General features: G+C 40.6%; 1 protein-coding gene across 5 annotated transcripts in view; it reads right to left on the bottom strand.

Annotated features, from left to right (window-relative positions):
* The window catches only part of LOC143173220 (dymeclin), a 224,758-nt gene that overhangs the window by 126,635 nt on the left and 81,566 nt on the right, over nt 1-16,557 (bottom strand). For all 5 annotated transcript variants that reach the window (XM_076363416.1, XM_076363415.1, XM_076363414.1 and 2 more), the window contains exons 9-11: nt 10,784-10,966; nt 6,222-6,400; nt 163-288 (exon numbers count right to left, since the gene is read on the bottom strand). In XM_076363416.1, coding sequence (XP_076219531.1) covers nt 163-288; nt 6,222-6,400; nt 10,784-10,966 — 488 coding nt within the window. The remainder of the gene's footprint in view (nt 1-162; nt 289-6,221; nt 6,401-10,783; nt 10,967-16,557) is intronic.

Below are 16,557 nucleotides of genomic sequence, written 5' to 3'. Positions count from 1 at the left end.
CGGGTTACTAGTCCTTAGGAAAGAGATATGTATATGCTATCAAATTTGGATGAACACATACAGCCTCTGCTGAGGAAACAGATATACGGAAGTAGCTTTATAAAAATAAATATTTAAACGATTTTTAGAGCTGAAGAATTATTTACCGAGACAACAACTCACCACTTCATGAATGGATCGGTTGAAGCCATCATCCTCTGTAAGGATCAGCAAAATGATAAGAGCCATGTAAACGTGGTGTGAATTCCTTTCTTCAACGTGATACAGAATTTCAAGAATTGGCAGAACCTTTAGGGAAGGAAAAATGTCTGTATTAGTTTAGTCTTCAAATACCTCAGACAATAAACAGGAGACTCTAAACCTCCCGTGTATCACCCTGCCCTTAACAGTATCATAGCAATTCCTCCCTCTTGAAATAACCACCCCTAAATAGTGACGTACAGTGTTCAAACACCTTCCATCTGTTTCATTCTGTCTCCACAAGAGTCTAAACAAATTCTTTCTTGTGGTCAGACGTGGAATTTCAATTCCTAATAAATGAGATTTCCAGCCATACCAGTTACCATAGGCTCTGAAAGCTTTAGTTCCCCTCTAGACTATGGGAAAATAAAATTGTTAAACAAGATTTTCACCAGTTCAAGCAAGAAAACAATTGTTTCTAGCCATTTGTGCTACCACAAGCCTGGTCTGAAAGGACTTTCCTCATCAAATATAGCCAAGCACAGCAGAGCTGAGGTGCACAGAAGCATTTTGAGACCTGAAACTCAAATCCCTTTTTGGTGTGTGGAGATGATCCCAGAAAAGAACCAGTTTGGGTTGGGTTAAGAGTAGACAAGGCCTGTTTTTCCAATTCTATATAATAGGCAGCCAAAGAGAACTGACATTATGATGAGAGTTCAGCCCAAGGTCTTGCAACATTTCCACCAGGATGAACAGCTTAAGCCAAAGTCTTGCAATAATAATGAAAATGAGATTTCATTGCAACAGCAAGCATACCTGAATGCTAGTCTAAAGTTAATCCAGATGCAAACGTTGTCTCACTACCAACTGAAAAGCAGCTTTCCACTGGCTCAGTACAACGTAGCTTCCCCGGGCTGCAGAAATAGGCCTAAATCGCAAAATACCCTGGAAAAAGGAACTGGAGACAACTCTCAATTCCAAGATAGCGGATGAGATGCAGAATTCATTCCAAGAAGCTTCCAGACACCTAAAGACTCGCTGTTTTTCAAAACAGGCCGAGTGCAGCAGCATGAATCATGTGAAACCTATTCTGGTGAGCAGCCAGGACACCGAGTGCTTCACAAGCCTCTGAAGTTACCAGAATGTTCTCTTACAATCAACCCGTCCCAAAACAGTTGGAACATATTAAAACACACAACAGTTTCTATTAAAACCAATGAGATTGATCTAAATGCTGCAGGCCACAAAACCTTTTGACAGATGCTTTGGCCAGGGTCAAGACAATACCACAACAAAAGCAGAGGGAAAAAAGTATTTGCTCATTGCAAACATCCTTCCTTTACCATTTCAAAGGATCCTTCACAAACCTCCCTCTCCAGCTGAAACTGGAGTCCATGTCTTTGTGTTTTGCGAAGATGGGTCTTGAGAGTAAAGACCAGGTTTTCCCTAGAATATCTACTTAGCATATAGCAAAACAACATTAGTCCTTTTCCTTGGATGGGGGAAAAGGGAGACAAACATCACCGCATTAGTTCACTGTTCAAATTATTTCCACCTCCAACATTTATATTGCACGTAGCTTTGCACTGCATAAGCTCAAAGTCATTTCCAAGTCCAAGCATTATGATAAGCTGCATACAGCAGGAAGCAATATAAAACTACCGAAGAATCGCATTTACAACTTGACTTTGCAGGGAGAGCAACAAAAGCCTTTCTGAAGGTAACCAGTGGAACAACTTCTTAGTTTTTAAGACAGCTCCCAAATAGCCGTGCCTGTTAATTTTTACAGCTACTCCAAATTGAATATACTGCCTTATAAAGTACATGCCTTGCACTCCTTCAGTATAACTGTGATCCAGACTGGTTAGGGCTAAATAATACCATACAAAGCACTCTGGCAAAACATAATCTCTCAGAACGGCCCAACATATCTCCTCTGTCCACGCACATCAGTATTAGGTCAATCTGTCGCTGAAAAAGTGCATTCGTGTTCCTTAAGTGCTCCAAGTCCTAAAACCGTGTTGCTACAAACCACATTAAAAAAGGGTACCTTGATTCTGACATTGAGACATTATAAACTTTTCCATATGAGCCGATACGTGAAAGTACTCATTACTAAAATTTCCTACTAGCTACTGAAATGACTCTCACTCTGTAGAGTGATTTGGCTCTCCAGATCACTGCATTCAGTCTTCCTGCCCCAAACACACCTTGAAAGCTTTCGAAACCCCTTCTCACCTCCACTCCCCTGGCCACGTCTTCCTCTCCACTCCTCTTTCAGAATTCTCTCCATCTACACACCAGACCAAACTCAAGGAGGCAAATGGCAACTTAACTCTCTCTACCTGCCGTTTCCAGATGAAAACCGGATCAATTCATACAGTTTCTCTAACCCTTCCTCCTCCAAACACTTTTTCCTTCGTATACCGATTGCCGAGGTACACACACCTTTAGGACAAGTATTACTGTTCTCAGAACAAAAACTACTTGACAAGCCACCATTTAAATGAAAAAGAGTTGGGATATAAGATTAAATTAAAATTTCAATTATATTAAAATTTATCTAGAATTGTAACTAAAATGCATTTCTACACTTTTATGTTACACACATACATTAAAACTTTTCTCTCTCTCTCTCTATGCAATGGCATTGTCCAGCCACGTACTGAGAAGACAGTAACCATTTATTTTTGTATTGATGGCCCTTTTATTCATAGTCATTAAACTATCATTACCGGACTACTACTAACACTCCTCCGTCAGGAGCAGCTTTTAACTGGCAAGACACAGCCACCATTAAAAAGTTACTTTTAATCCCCAAAACAAGGAACAGGTCAAAACAGACACTGAAAATTGCAGGTGCTATATTCAGTCCAAGGTCAGGAACAGTTTCCCCAGCAAAGAGTTTTAAAATAGCTTGTCTTTAGTGTACAACAAAATACAAGACCGCATAGCCACACGAGTAACCTGCCTAAGCCAAATTTATACCACAGGAAAAAATATTGCTGTACCATCAGTTAATATAAATACATCATCACATACATTATTTCGGTCCAGACATGTTGAGTAGCAACAAAATGTACAGCATACAGCAGCGCTGCACAGCTCAGCAGCCAAAGCAAACATATTCAACAGAAATAGCTTACTTCTTACAAGCAGATATCTCACTGGCACTTTTACCTGCAATATGGGTGTCAACTGCTCTTACAAACAGAATGTGGCTCAACGTTCTCCCATCCACAGACCATGACACTATGCTTATGAAAAAATTTGCTAACTGACCCCTATCGCACCAGTCCCACCGCTTCCTGGAGAATCCCTGCAAGTACTTTCAATAAGATAGCCAAATTCCAGATGTGAACATCCCTAACAGCATCAGAATTTAACCCAATTATTTTATAAAATTATACAAAGTGACATGCTCTAAGTTACGGAAGACACACAAACATCCTATTCATTCTACCAAGCAGACTGTTATTATAAGAGCAAAAAAGATGCTTGCCTTACTGATGATAAAGCATTATAAAGCACAACAGGAGATCAAGGTGTTTATATATAACTGACAGAGGTAGATTCATACACAAATGAGGAAGCAAGCTGAGACGTTATCTATTACAACAAAACCACACTGAATCAATTTACAAATTAAACTGAAGTTACAAAAGAACAAAGACACATTTCAAAAACCCCTAGGAAACGTCACGGAACATCTGCTAGCGATGCTTCCTGGGCACCAAAACCGGGAAGTATTAAAATAGGGGAAAACACAGCAAACCTGTTGCACTGACCGCAGTGAAACAGGAACAACCTGCAAAACCCCTCAAAGTTTAAGATGAGCACTCAGCTGACTGCTGACCTGATCTCTCATATAGCACAGACTCGTACTTCACCCAGCTGCCCCTGTGTGAAGAGGCCACTAACTTATGCCATATTCCTCCAAAAAGTCATCCACCCTCATTCAAAGATATCCATAGAGAGCGCTGTTTTGCCTCTGAATTAATTACCTCAACTGTTTTGCTCCTGTATCTCTAAGCTGTGGGATTCAACCTCCAGGCTTTAGTTCTTATCACACCTCTCTGCAAGCAGAGAGTCCGTTCGGTTCAAGGCTTTCCCCTTGTGAAGGCACATACACATCCTGATGCTTCTCAAGCTCTTTTCTCACCAGCTGAGCTACGTTAGCTGTCTAAGCCTCTCACAGTTTTGTTGTTAATTTTAAAGCAAACAAAAAAAAAAAGTTTCTCTACACTCTCTCCGTGTTTCAATAGCCTGTAAATATTTTATGAAGTATGGTAGTACACCACCAGAATAGTACCCAGCGTGTTAGCACTGCTCTTGCAGTTGCCATATAGGGAAGGAAATAACCAGCTCCGTTAATCCTGCCCCTTCGTCTCGTTTACAAGCCCAAGACTGAATTAGCCTTTTTCACCACAGGGTTGTAATTAGGAGATCGTGATTTCTTTGTCCAGTAACCCTCCCACCCCCAATCCTTTCTGGTCTGGCTCAGCCTGCGTTACTAAGCAATTAAAACTGCTCTTCTCAGTTCTCATCCTTACCTACCAGCCCGCTAAAAACAAGAGGATTGGACAAAGATGTCAGTAACGTGTCAGCAGTGATCACCAAAAGCAACAGCATGCAGGAGGAGTAACATGAGAGCAGACCGTTTCAAACTTTGGTATTAAAAAAACAAATCAAACATGCTGTTGACTTTTCAGTGATGCTTGTCTCAATTCAGTGATGCTTGTCTCAATTTTCTCAGCTTTCCCCACAAAGTGTTAAACATTACTGATTATTTCTGGGACTTTCTGAAATTTTTTTTTTTTTTTTGAGGAGGAGGAAAGATAGGTGCTAATATATGAAAGTATCCCACGTTGCAGAGCATCTGAGTACCTGCATCCGGAGTTGTTTTGACACACGCACCTCATGCTTTTTCTGGAAGTTTTACAATATATCAGACATCATAATTATAAAACAATGTACGCACCTAACCTTTATTTCTCTGAAGATAAAGTAAATTGATACGGTTAGCAGCTGTGAAACATGTCATATCACATACTAACAGCCCAGAAAATTAAATATGACCATTTGTTCACAGAATTCATGCAAAATGACTCAGCCCTCACCTAGATAATCTGCAGCGGACTAAACAGGAGTTCAGTCTTGAATCAATTCGGTATCAACCATCTCACCTGAGTTTGCCAACAGTGGCGTCTATCAACTCTGATTTTAGCATCTGCTAGAACTTGGACCGAGACCAAACTCCTTCCATATCTGCCATCAAACAGGCAAGGGATCTAATTATCTGGCAAGATTTCAAATATTAAAATGGAAAGGGTTCTCTATTCCGTTACCAATTCCCCTAGACAGCCATTATCTTATTAAAGGAATGCTTTTTAATAAGTAAGATTTGTTAAAGTGGTTTGTGACATTACCAAAAGTAGTGGGGAGCATAAGCTAATTTATAGCCTACAAAAACTGTACCAGGTGTCTGTTTTATTGGCTATTAACCACAATCCTATTTAAAGCAGCTAAAAAGTCACTGCAGTTGTATTTCTATAAAATCTGTCAGCTGCTCCTTGAGGAGTTTCAGCCTCAGGTCAACCCTGTAAGACATTTGGCATATTAGTCAAGTTACAGCTCATTTTGTTAACTATTATCCCTGTACACACACAGTAAGCTTGTGTAACTTTTTGGCCTGAGTATCTAGAAAAGAAAAATAAAATAATGAATAGAATGATAGCTGCTACCAGTTTCTTTTCACCACGTCAGCAGGTTTGACCTGGATCAGACAGTGGCATTGAGAAAGAGGGAATCAAAGACAGCCTGGTAGCTTTATCAGTACTATCTTTTACTGCAGTGACATGTTTAGCATCGTACTCCTGAGATGACAAAATAAAAGTGAATAAGTGAGCCAGAACTGGTGAATATGTGAGCCAGAACCTGCTGCCCCCACTGTGGAACAGGGGACGCTGGCAGCTGGTGACACCCCAGCTTCCAGGACCACCCCCTCATGATGAGTATAAGGCAAGCAGAGCAATACTTACAAGATTTTCTATGTCCGTTCGTGCCAACACATACGTCCGTACGTTGCTGTTTTGATGCAGAAGCATGTATAAAAGAAGAGTTGCTTGATCAGATTTCTGCTGCTCACACAAAGCTGTGTATAAACTGTTAAAATTAATCTGGAAAGCGTGTGGATGTGACGACGAAAAAGCAGTGCTATCTGAAATAAAGAAATAAAAAAACCAATCTTTAACAAATGCATTTACCATCCAGCTATTTGTTAACTTTATAAAATCTCTCAGTGAAATATTTTATACGGACACCACCGTAAGGAGGAAACAAAAGTCATCCATGACTCCTATCACCAATGGTCATAAACCTTAACAGGGTCTCACGAAGCTTCAGTTGTGCCAAAAAGCTGAGGTGGTCCTCCCCCACGAGCTCCAGTAAGACCCCTGCATCTGCACAAGACACTCATCTTTTTTCATAAAGCTATTCTGTTCGTCCAAATGGCTTCCACTGTTAGAAAGGAAGGCAATCCCAGGAGCTGCTGCAAGGAGGGCAGCTGGGGTGTCTCCTCTGGAACCGACGTACTGGTGATTCGTGTGTTTCCAAACCCTGCACCCCAAACTTCCAGGTTTAGTTCACTGGCAGCAAGGTGGAGTATCTCCTATCCATTTCTTGGCATGAAGGGCAGATGCGCATAGGTCAAGACTATCGGTACATTTTCAGCGAAACATAGGTGTTGTCGGGACTTTAAAGATGCGTGTGCGGTGGGGAGTTTAGTGGATTAATTAAAGTGATTTAAAACACCACGTCATATCGTCTAACATCCCTCAAAGTAACAGCGGTTTGTTCACGTTCACAATATAATCTGTGCCAGAGCCGAAAGTAAGAATAAAACAGATTTCTGTTCACAGAACCTTTCACAAGAAGCTTTACCAGTTTCAACCAAGAAGTCCATCAGCACAGATCTCCGACACCTAGGAATTTCCTAGGTGGAAATGGAAAAAGCAAGGGTGACAGTCAGTGCGCTCATACTCATGTCAGAAAGCCAGATTCACGTCCTTCCTTAGCCTCCAGATCTCCCCAAGTCAGAGATTTTGCCTTTGGTTTCTTTACAAAAAACCTTTGAGAGTGCAAGGTTTCGTTCCAGTGCAGAGCAGGTACATTTCTCACATTTCTCAACTCTCAAAAAGCTTCACAGGAATTTGTAGAAAGTATTTTCCTGTCCAGCTCTGTTCAAAAACATCCATTCAAAGCATGCATCTTCTGAGACGATACATGGAGTAGGACGAGTCTGCCTTTTTGAGCTGATTTATTTCAGCATCCTGGCAACTGAATACAAAGGCTATCTTTTCTGAGCACACAAACAAGCTATGCATATGGAAAAATTACAGCAATTTCATGGCAAGAGGATATTCTGGGAACAACAGCAGTTTGGATACTCAAGTATACTAAAGGTCTAGACTTAAAATTTTCCGTATTACTATAAACAAGATGTCCAAAGTTGAAGAATTTAACTAGAATTCCTTTGATCCCACAATAACAGACTACAGATTTCGGAATTGTTTACTGTTTATTTTTAATAAACTTAGGAAAGCTCTGCTGTATAAAACAGTGTGACAATACTACTACTCCTGCACAGTGATTTGTGGACAGAAGGGATTTTTAAGGGGAGGAAGAAAAGACTCAGAAAGATAAAGGAAAAAAACCAACGCAAATTTCAAACCCTGCTTTTTTACAAGTCATTTCACAAGCAAGCAGTATTACGATAGCCAGCATGCTAGGCAGCAACTATCGCACTTCATCCAAATCTTCCTTTTTCCTCAAATCCCGAAAGATGTCTCGGATATTACAGACTTCATCACCACGGAAAACAGTGAGCACAGCATCACCACACGTGTGCCCATGGGCAGCAACCGTGAGCCAACACAAATTTGGCTCTTAAATGAGTACTCCCATGGGTTCCTACCAAGCTCTTCCACTCTTCTGGAGAAATCTCTATACTGGTAGGGACTGATCACCCAAACACTCCCTACACCCACCGAGATGTGGGCGTCTCGCTTTCCCCTTTCTTTGTAGCCCGTATTCTTAGCAAAGTTTCCAAATAGCTTTCAGTATGGAAGAATGTGGTAGTCGTCACTTATTTTGAACAACATCTCCACCCTCTTTGGAATGAAAAAGTGCTTGGGAGACCTGCAGGAGCCCCATGGGAGCTCTGGCTCCCACCGGGTTTCTGGGGGCCCGGCGGAGATGGCGTGCTGGGGAGCTGCTGCTTCTCTTGGCCCGGGTGAGGGGCGATGGCTCCAGCCATTCAGCCGAACTCAGCAGGAGGCACCGGAGCAAACGCTTCTGCTTTCTGCAGGAGTCGGGAGGCACTGCCGCACACACAGGGGCGAGACGCAGCCCATCGGCGATGGAAACCCTGCCTCTCCCCAACACGACGTACCGACAGGCAGAGGAGAGACCAAAGCCTGGCTTTTCTGAGCTACCGTTCTGCCCCCACGCGCCCTTCAATCAGTGATCGGGATTATGGACCGATTGGTCCATAATGCTTCATGGACGCATGAACACATGCTTCAGGCAAGTGTTTCTCTTTACTAGGGAAAATGTGGATGTAGACAGCAAAATCGGATCAATTCAACACGCTCTATTAAGCAGCAACCTGATGCCACAGTTCCTTAGCTGAGGAGTGTCCACTGACTTTCAAGCTTCACTTCTGTGGATGTTTAAACCCTGCCACTTACAGTTATAGCACTTCATAATCGGTTTTACTAAAGGATAATTAAAAAACTGTTAAAAAAATATCTAAACAGTATTAAAGAAACTTATCAGCAACAGCAGCATATCCTGTATTATTCTACAGAACATTAAACTGACCAACAGAAAAATTAAACTATTCTAGACCATAAAGAAAACTATCCTGAATTTTATTAGTTTTGTCCCAATCAAATTACCTAAACTACTTCGACAAAAAAGCCAGTTTTCTTCTTATAGTCACATACCATAGATCATTATGGCAGTAACCAGCCTTTCTTTTTCATATCATTCTCCTCTTACCAGCTCCTCAGAATGCTCACAGGAATCAAATTTTAAGCTCAGTTATATGAGTATTGCTAGTGGAAACAAGTTTATGGGAAACAGCAAGTCATTCTAGAAATGTACACATCTAGAGAAAAATACAGCTTTTCATGCTACTTTTGACATAGAATAAGTTCTTTTAAAATTTTATAATGATACACGTGTAACAGTTTTCAATGAAACACATTACTAGTTACTGATGACATGAAACAAAGTCAACCAAATTAAAACATACATAGATGTTCACAGTTTAAAAACCAGAACAAAACAAAAACTGTATCAAGAATTTGATCTCAGTTGCCTGTAAACAGTATCCAATAAATCAAAGGGGCACGTCTGGACTAAGAATTCTTCTTACGAGAACAATCCTCCAGCCCCATAACCCCCAAAAATTTCCTAGGTAGAGGTGAACGAATTTAGAGCTCAACCTGCTAAAAACTTAATGGTTAAAGGAATGTAAAAACTCCCCCCAAATAAAGTGAATAACTCGGAGGTATTGATGTGGCTTCACAGGTTATCATGCAGCACCTGAGCTGCTCTGAGCAGCTCTGTGCATGCTGTCAACCTGCATAAAGCCAACGAAAGGTAAAACCCCGTGGCTAAAACTTGCAGAGATTTAAATGTATGGAGAAAGTATGAGTGGTTAAACATTGGAACAGGCTGCCCAGGGAAGTGGTTGAGTCCCCATCCCTGGAGGTATTTAAAAGACGTGTAGATGAGGCGCTTAGGGACATGGTTTAGTGCGCATGGTGGTGTGGGGTTGATGGTTGGACTCGATGATCTTAGAGGTCTTTTCCAACCTTAATGATTCTATGATTCTATGACTCTAAGTATATATGAAAAGAAGCCCGCTGCCTGCAAGCTGAGCTATCTAGATAGTCCAAGCTGTGTTAGGGCATTACCGCGTCCCAAGCGAGACCCTCTGCAGCAGGGCACTGTGAGTCAGTACAGCATCGCACCTGCAGTTACCTGATATACGGACTGGAACCAGCCTTCTCAAAAACCAGGCAAGCCCTGAAACAACTCTGAAATGTTCCGTATGTACAAGTCTCATGGAAGTGTTGACATTAACCAGTTTATCCTCACATTTGCAATACAAGAATACAGGTTGCAAATCAATCCAGTTAGCAATTCAATCACTTCACTTAGCTCTAAGGAACATGACTCCAGCTAAACAGCATTTCCCCAAGTGCTATGAAGTTTTAGGGGACTCCTGCAGACCCTTGGATAACCGACCTACTTATAGGTCAGTTTTATTTATATTTTATGAAATTATGAAGCTTTCTAAAATGTCTCAAGTCTGAAAGAAAGAGTATCCTTCTCCCCCTGCCCCTTCAATTAAGTTCCAGCAGCTGAGGAACTCTATCTCAAAATTCCCAGAAGAAAATACACTGTTACTGCTCTTTCACAGGCTGGCTGGAGGGAAGACAGATTTTGGAAAGAGAATGTCGAAGTAGTCGCAGCAACTTAACACTTCATCTTCATCAGTTCACGCTTAGAAGTAAGAACAGGTACAAACCTTGTGTGTTCTTGAAGGACATAATAGCTTGCCTGTAGGGATTCGGCGTATCTGGAGCATTGGTCAGATTAGCCAGGACCAGCAGAAGCAGTAGACTCTGGTTAGCTAGCGGGGAGCACTGCTCGAGCTGCGGCGTTGGTTTACTCCCCACCCCACCTAGTGTGAAGACTGTCCACAGGCCAGCTAGAGAGAAAAGACAAAAAATATTATGTTTGTTCCCATTTTCATGAACAAAGCTCCCTTAGAGGAAAAGACAGCATCTGATGCACCGGTAGAGAGAAGAGGGAAAAACAATTCACCCCCGTGCAATGAAGTGATAGGCCTGGCTACTTGATTTCTCAAAACGAAAATTTCAGGAGTGACACAGCAGTGGGCACGGAGAGGTGGGAATTGAAAGATTACTGGAAATTCCAGAAAACTAAGTCAAAGGAATATATGAAAAGGAAATTAGGAGAGGTGAAACAAAAGCGTATGTTTGAAGGGGAGAACCTTAAACACAAAGCAGATACCAGCTGAAGGATTCATGTAGCAATCCTGATAATGCTAACATATTAAGAGAGAAAAAGGAGCTTGTATGCTGCCCTTTTAATAAAACCAACTTGGTCCCATCACGCAGCATTTTTCTCATGTATTTTATTTTTAATAAACTCAGCATATTTTAGGCAAAACACAGTAACAAAAACTAATGCTGCTTCAACTAGAACCTCCAGATTGAGAGTCCTGTAGAGATCATCATCATTGCTCGTTATTGTGGGTAGACAACATAATAGCAAATAATAATAAACTTCCTGGAAAAAAAGACAGGATCAACAGCAATTTAAATTTAAATTTTAAGGTATTATTAAACTCAGCCTCATATTTTTGCATTCCTACAGAAGATGAAACAACTTGAAAAAGCACTTCAGTTGGAAGTACTCACACTGCTCTGAAATTCCTTTTTAAGAGACTGCATATAAGATGTAAAGGTATGGAAGTACAAACTGTTTACAATAATTTGAAGTTAAAAATCTAGTTAAAAGGAAATAAAGGCTTGAAGTGACAAATCACTATTGATACTGTCAAAAAACCAGACTGATTCCTCTCGGGTAAGCAAGTTTTTGTTGTCTCAGAACTGCCTCGAAAATACATGTGTAACAAAGCACCAAAACTTAATTCATGTTAGACCTGCAAAAACTTAGTAGGTACAAAAATGGAAATAGCTCACCATTCCACACCGACTCTCAGTTCTTTGCTCATGAACTACTATAAGAATGCACGTTAGCATATGCTCCCCTTTATCTAGGGATACACATATATATATATATGGTGCATATACAGCTCCAGTATTAAGGCATAAAGTATAAAGCCAGTATAAAGCACCTGAAGGCTGCTCATTAAAACTCTCATTATCATACTGTTTAAACTTTGCTGTTTGAGCCTGAAATGCAGAGTCATTTTCATACTTAATCCTTACAGCATTAAAAAAAATTAACTCCAATACTAAACTCCTGCGTTTGAAATTCCTGTTCCTAATTACAGCAGTGTAGGTGAACCAAGTTGACCAGCTACGTGCCCAAATACCGATGAACAGGAGACTGGAAAGGAAAAGGGGCAGCAGGGGAGGATTAGAGGACTCCCCTCAGCCGTCTCCAGCAAGCCCATAAATCCGTATTTCCTTGCCAGCACTCATGAGGCTGTATTACGCTGGGGAAAAAAGAAAAGCACCAAAGCTGAAGCAGAGGTGCTGCAGGCTCAGCATTACTGGGGAAAATGTCAGGGGAAAGGATAAAACTTGCCCCCCCCCCCCATGGCTACGGTGACGCGTGGCAACTTCAGTGTCACTGGGCCTCTACCTTTATCACATCTGGACTCCTGATACCTTCCCAGGTGATAAGCAGCAGCCCCTCCCAATCACGCTGGATTATATTCATCCCCAAATGCCTGGTTAGCACTTAATTTTTTTTAAGCGTACCTTGAAATTTTATGGCAGAGACCGAGCATCTCATCAAATTATTCATTTAATAGGTCAAGGTCTTGAATTATACAGCGTAACTAAGAAACAATCTCAACTTTATAAAGACCCCAAAATTCTTATTTCCTTTTTTTTATTAATGCCTAAATTAAAAATTAATTATAACACACTTTCTTAAAGGAGACAGAAAAATTAAGAAAGTTTAGTTTTCAATCTTCTAGTCTGCAAGACTCAAGGTGCGCAGGAGAAAAACCTGTAAGTCATTTGAATGCAAAACGTAAGTACAGTATAACCAATTAAAAGAAATTGAAGCACTCTTAGCCCTACAAAATTTCAAACCAGCCAAAGAGTATTTTTCTTCAAACATAATTATATAGTCAGATTTTGTAATAAACCAACGCTCCCTTCATCAACACAATTGCAAGGCAATTACTGCCATGTCAAAGGCAAGGGAACTAATGCCATTCAGTGTTAAGCAGCTGGAAGGAGTTCTTATAATAAAAAGCACTATAATTACAGCCTTCTTAGCAAAAATTTCATGTTACATTAATAATCCTTTATCACCGTGTTTTTGATCCGCTGTCCTTAAATCAGAACGAAACTGAATAAAAACGCTGACCATGAAGTTAGCTTTTAAACTCACGTGAGTTATTCAGAGAGGTAACATGCAAAGAAAGTCTTTAAAAAAAACCTGAAATAATTACATAGTCATCATCATTTGTTAAATGAATTCAAATTCAGCACATTTCCTCTCCTAAAGTAAAAGTTTAGCGTAGCGCTCAGCTCAGCCAGCATTTTTAATTTTCCACCACCCCACCCTTCTGTGGCTGGCATCTGCCATTACTACACCTTTCCTCACAGTTAGGAAAAGAGGGATACGGCCAAAGTACTGGCGAGTAAGCTGAATCTTCCACCCGGGAGAATGAGGTAATTACGTCCAAGAGAAATCTGCACATTGATATACGACCCAAGTAACCTCCTGAAGTTGTGTCTCTTGTTGGCAAGTGTATTCCTCCAGAACAACAATCCCATGCTAATGGGTTCATAATATTCCTTTCCCTTCCAAAATGCAATGTCAAATTAGGTGCTAAGTATTGGTTGGTGCTCCCAATGTGCTCAAGTTAAGAGACATTTCGAAGGAAAAAATCGTTTCTGATCATTAACAGCAGATGAAAATGCCAAATAGATAAAAGGCTTAGGAGGACAGAGAGATAGGTAGTCAGTGTTTCTAGTTGTATTCCGTACGTTCACAATATTTGCAATATCGCATTGCTACATCTAGTTTTACATTTACGTATACTTCAAAATTATTAAGGAATATTTGTGGTTTTTAGCAAGAGAAAGAAAACTAAAGTAATGCTGCAACCCCTTAGAAGCTCTCCCCACCATCTTCTTTTCAGATCTAAAGTTACAGTTAACAGAAAACTAAATATACAAAGAATATACACTGATGCAAAAAAAAGTGCCCAGATTCACACTTCAGATTCGGCTTCACTGAAACGTTACGGAGAAACAGAATAAAAGCAAGGAAATCTCATGTTTAAAATTCCCGTTTAAGCCAATAGCGTAGCCTTAGGTAGCTGTAACTGTACTAGTGCTGGCTGGCATCATTAAAAGCATGGAATAAAATTTGCCTAGACACTTTAACATGTGTCCAGAGAAGGGCAACGAGGCTGGTGAGGGGTCTGGAGAACAAGTCTGCTGAGGAGCGGCTGAGGGAACTGGGGTTGTTTAGCCTGCAGAAAAGGAGGCTGAGGGGAGACCTCATCGCTCTCTACAACTCCCTGAAAGGAGGTTGTAGCGAGGTGGGGGTCGGTCTCTTCTCCCAAGTAACAAGCGATAGGACGAGAGGAAACGGCCTCAAGTTGCGCCAGGGGAGGTTTAGATTGGACGTGAGGAAAAATGTCTTTACTGAAAGAGTGGTGAAACATTGGAACAGGCTGCCCAGGGAAGTGGTTGAGTCCCCATCCCTGGAGGTATTTAAAAGACGAGTAGATGAGGTGCTTAGGGACATGGTTTAGTGGGCATGGTGGTGTTGGGTTGACGGTTGGACTCGATGATCTTAGAGCTCTTTTCCAACCTTAATGATGCTATGATTCTAACATATAGTGCTTGGATTCCTTTCACATTTAAATTTCACTTTAAGTTTCATTTACTCCTATTCTCTCGTCATTTTAGTATATATCCCAAGGGAAATGCAAATTACGGAAGTTTTCTTAAAGCTTTCTATATCTCCGGACAGTGGCAACGATGAGCTACAGTTCTCAAAACTAAACAACTGAACTGTGGGAAGGATGAAGGGGGCGGATTGCCTGCAATAGCATCACGACCCAAAGTGCTTCTGAAGCTCTATGAACTCTTGAAAAAGCTCTGCGTTACCAAATACTACCTTTTTGGGGCTAATTATGAGCGATGAAGTTAATAATCCTTAACCCTAAAACAGTCTCTTCAATGCTTATGTATGTGGATCACTTATTCCATCCATAGAATTCACTGCTTTCTGCAAAATACTTGTAATCTCTTTTTAATTGCAATTCTTTAATATAACTTTATTTCTTGACTCAACTCCACACGGACCCACATTACTAGAGTTTTTGTCATTTCGAGAAACATTAAACTTTCACCAATTATTTCTGGCAAATACACAGATACTTTGAGAAGGAACAGACTGCTTTTACCTTTAAAACAGAATGAGCAGATCCATTTCTTCCTTCTCTTCCACAAAATTACCCATCGCAGCTTCTTCTTCCCCCTATTCATACAATTCTATGCAATGCACAGCAAGGAAAGCGGGTCCTGCTTAAGAGCAAGGTATGGTTTTTTGCAGTAGAGAATCTGAGGTCTTCTGTAAGATGGCTAGAAACACTGTTCCTAGCCACGAAAACAAACCCAGGATTTTAATCTAGTTTGACAGCGTGGAACAACACTTAATGGCAAAATGAAGTTATGACACACTGATTAAAAAAGAACTTTCTTTCACCAGACTGTTATTTAATGTAAACACAATTCTGCAGAAATCTCAGCTCCGGTCTCCGTTGCACCACAAGAAGATACAAAGAAGGTTCATGTTTGTACCTACCTGGAGAAAAGTTTAAATGCACTTATAGTTTCATGGGATGAAGGAAAATTTTAAGAGCTTGATTTTAAAGACACTTTAAAACCAGAAGACAGGTACGAGCGCAGAGGGTACTTTAAAAATTTACTCATTACAACGCATTGAAATTTATAGCCAACTGAACTTCTAGCACTGCATACCATTATTTCAAGTTAGTATATCAACAAACTGTGAGCTATAATTGACTTGTGAGCTTTCTCGGGGTATTTATTAAACTAGTCGTAATTCTTCCACAAAACACGTCTTATTCACTTTCCAACCTTCAGCGTAAAGGCTTGGAAGATAAACCCTCTGAGCTCTTTCCCTGGAAAGAGCATTAAATTAACACAGAGGAAATTGGTGTTACTTATTTCAAAGTATCTTTCTGGAAAAAGGAGATTTTTTTTAAAAATTTTTATTTAACAGCAAAATGCAATCGTCTTAATAATCGAACTTCATCAATGACCTGGTTGAGGAGGATGGGTGAGAATAGCCAATGGTTTGATTTGCATGATGTTAATTGCTATATAATACCGTATGTCATCAATACTATGGTAGGTATATGCCATATCAACGGTATTACAGTAAGAATCACCCAAATTAACGAAGAATGAATTTTGATGAAACCGAGCAAAGTGCAGCAATAATAGAACCAGGCAAGTGCAGCACTGATGGAACCAGAACTGGCTTCAGCGTGCAACAGTCCAACACCACACATCATCTCTCCTG

The sequence above is a fragment of the Aptenodytes patagonicus genome, chromosome Z, assembly GCF_965638725.1.
Source record: "Aptenodytes patagonicus chromosome Z, bAptPat1.pri.cur, whole genome shotgun sequence".
Classification (NCBI taxonomy): Eukaryota; Metazoa; Chordata; class Aves; order Sphenisciformes; family Spheniscidae; genus Aptenodytes; species Aptenodytes patagonicus.
Note: the sequence above shows the minus strand (reverse complement) of the source record. Positions and strands in the feature narration are given on the sequence as shown.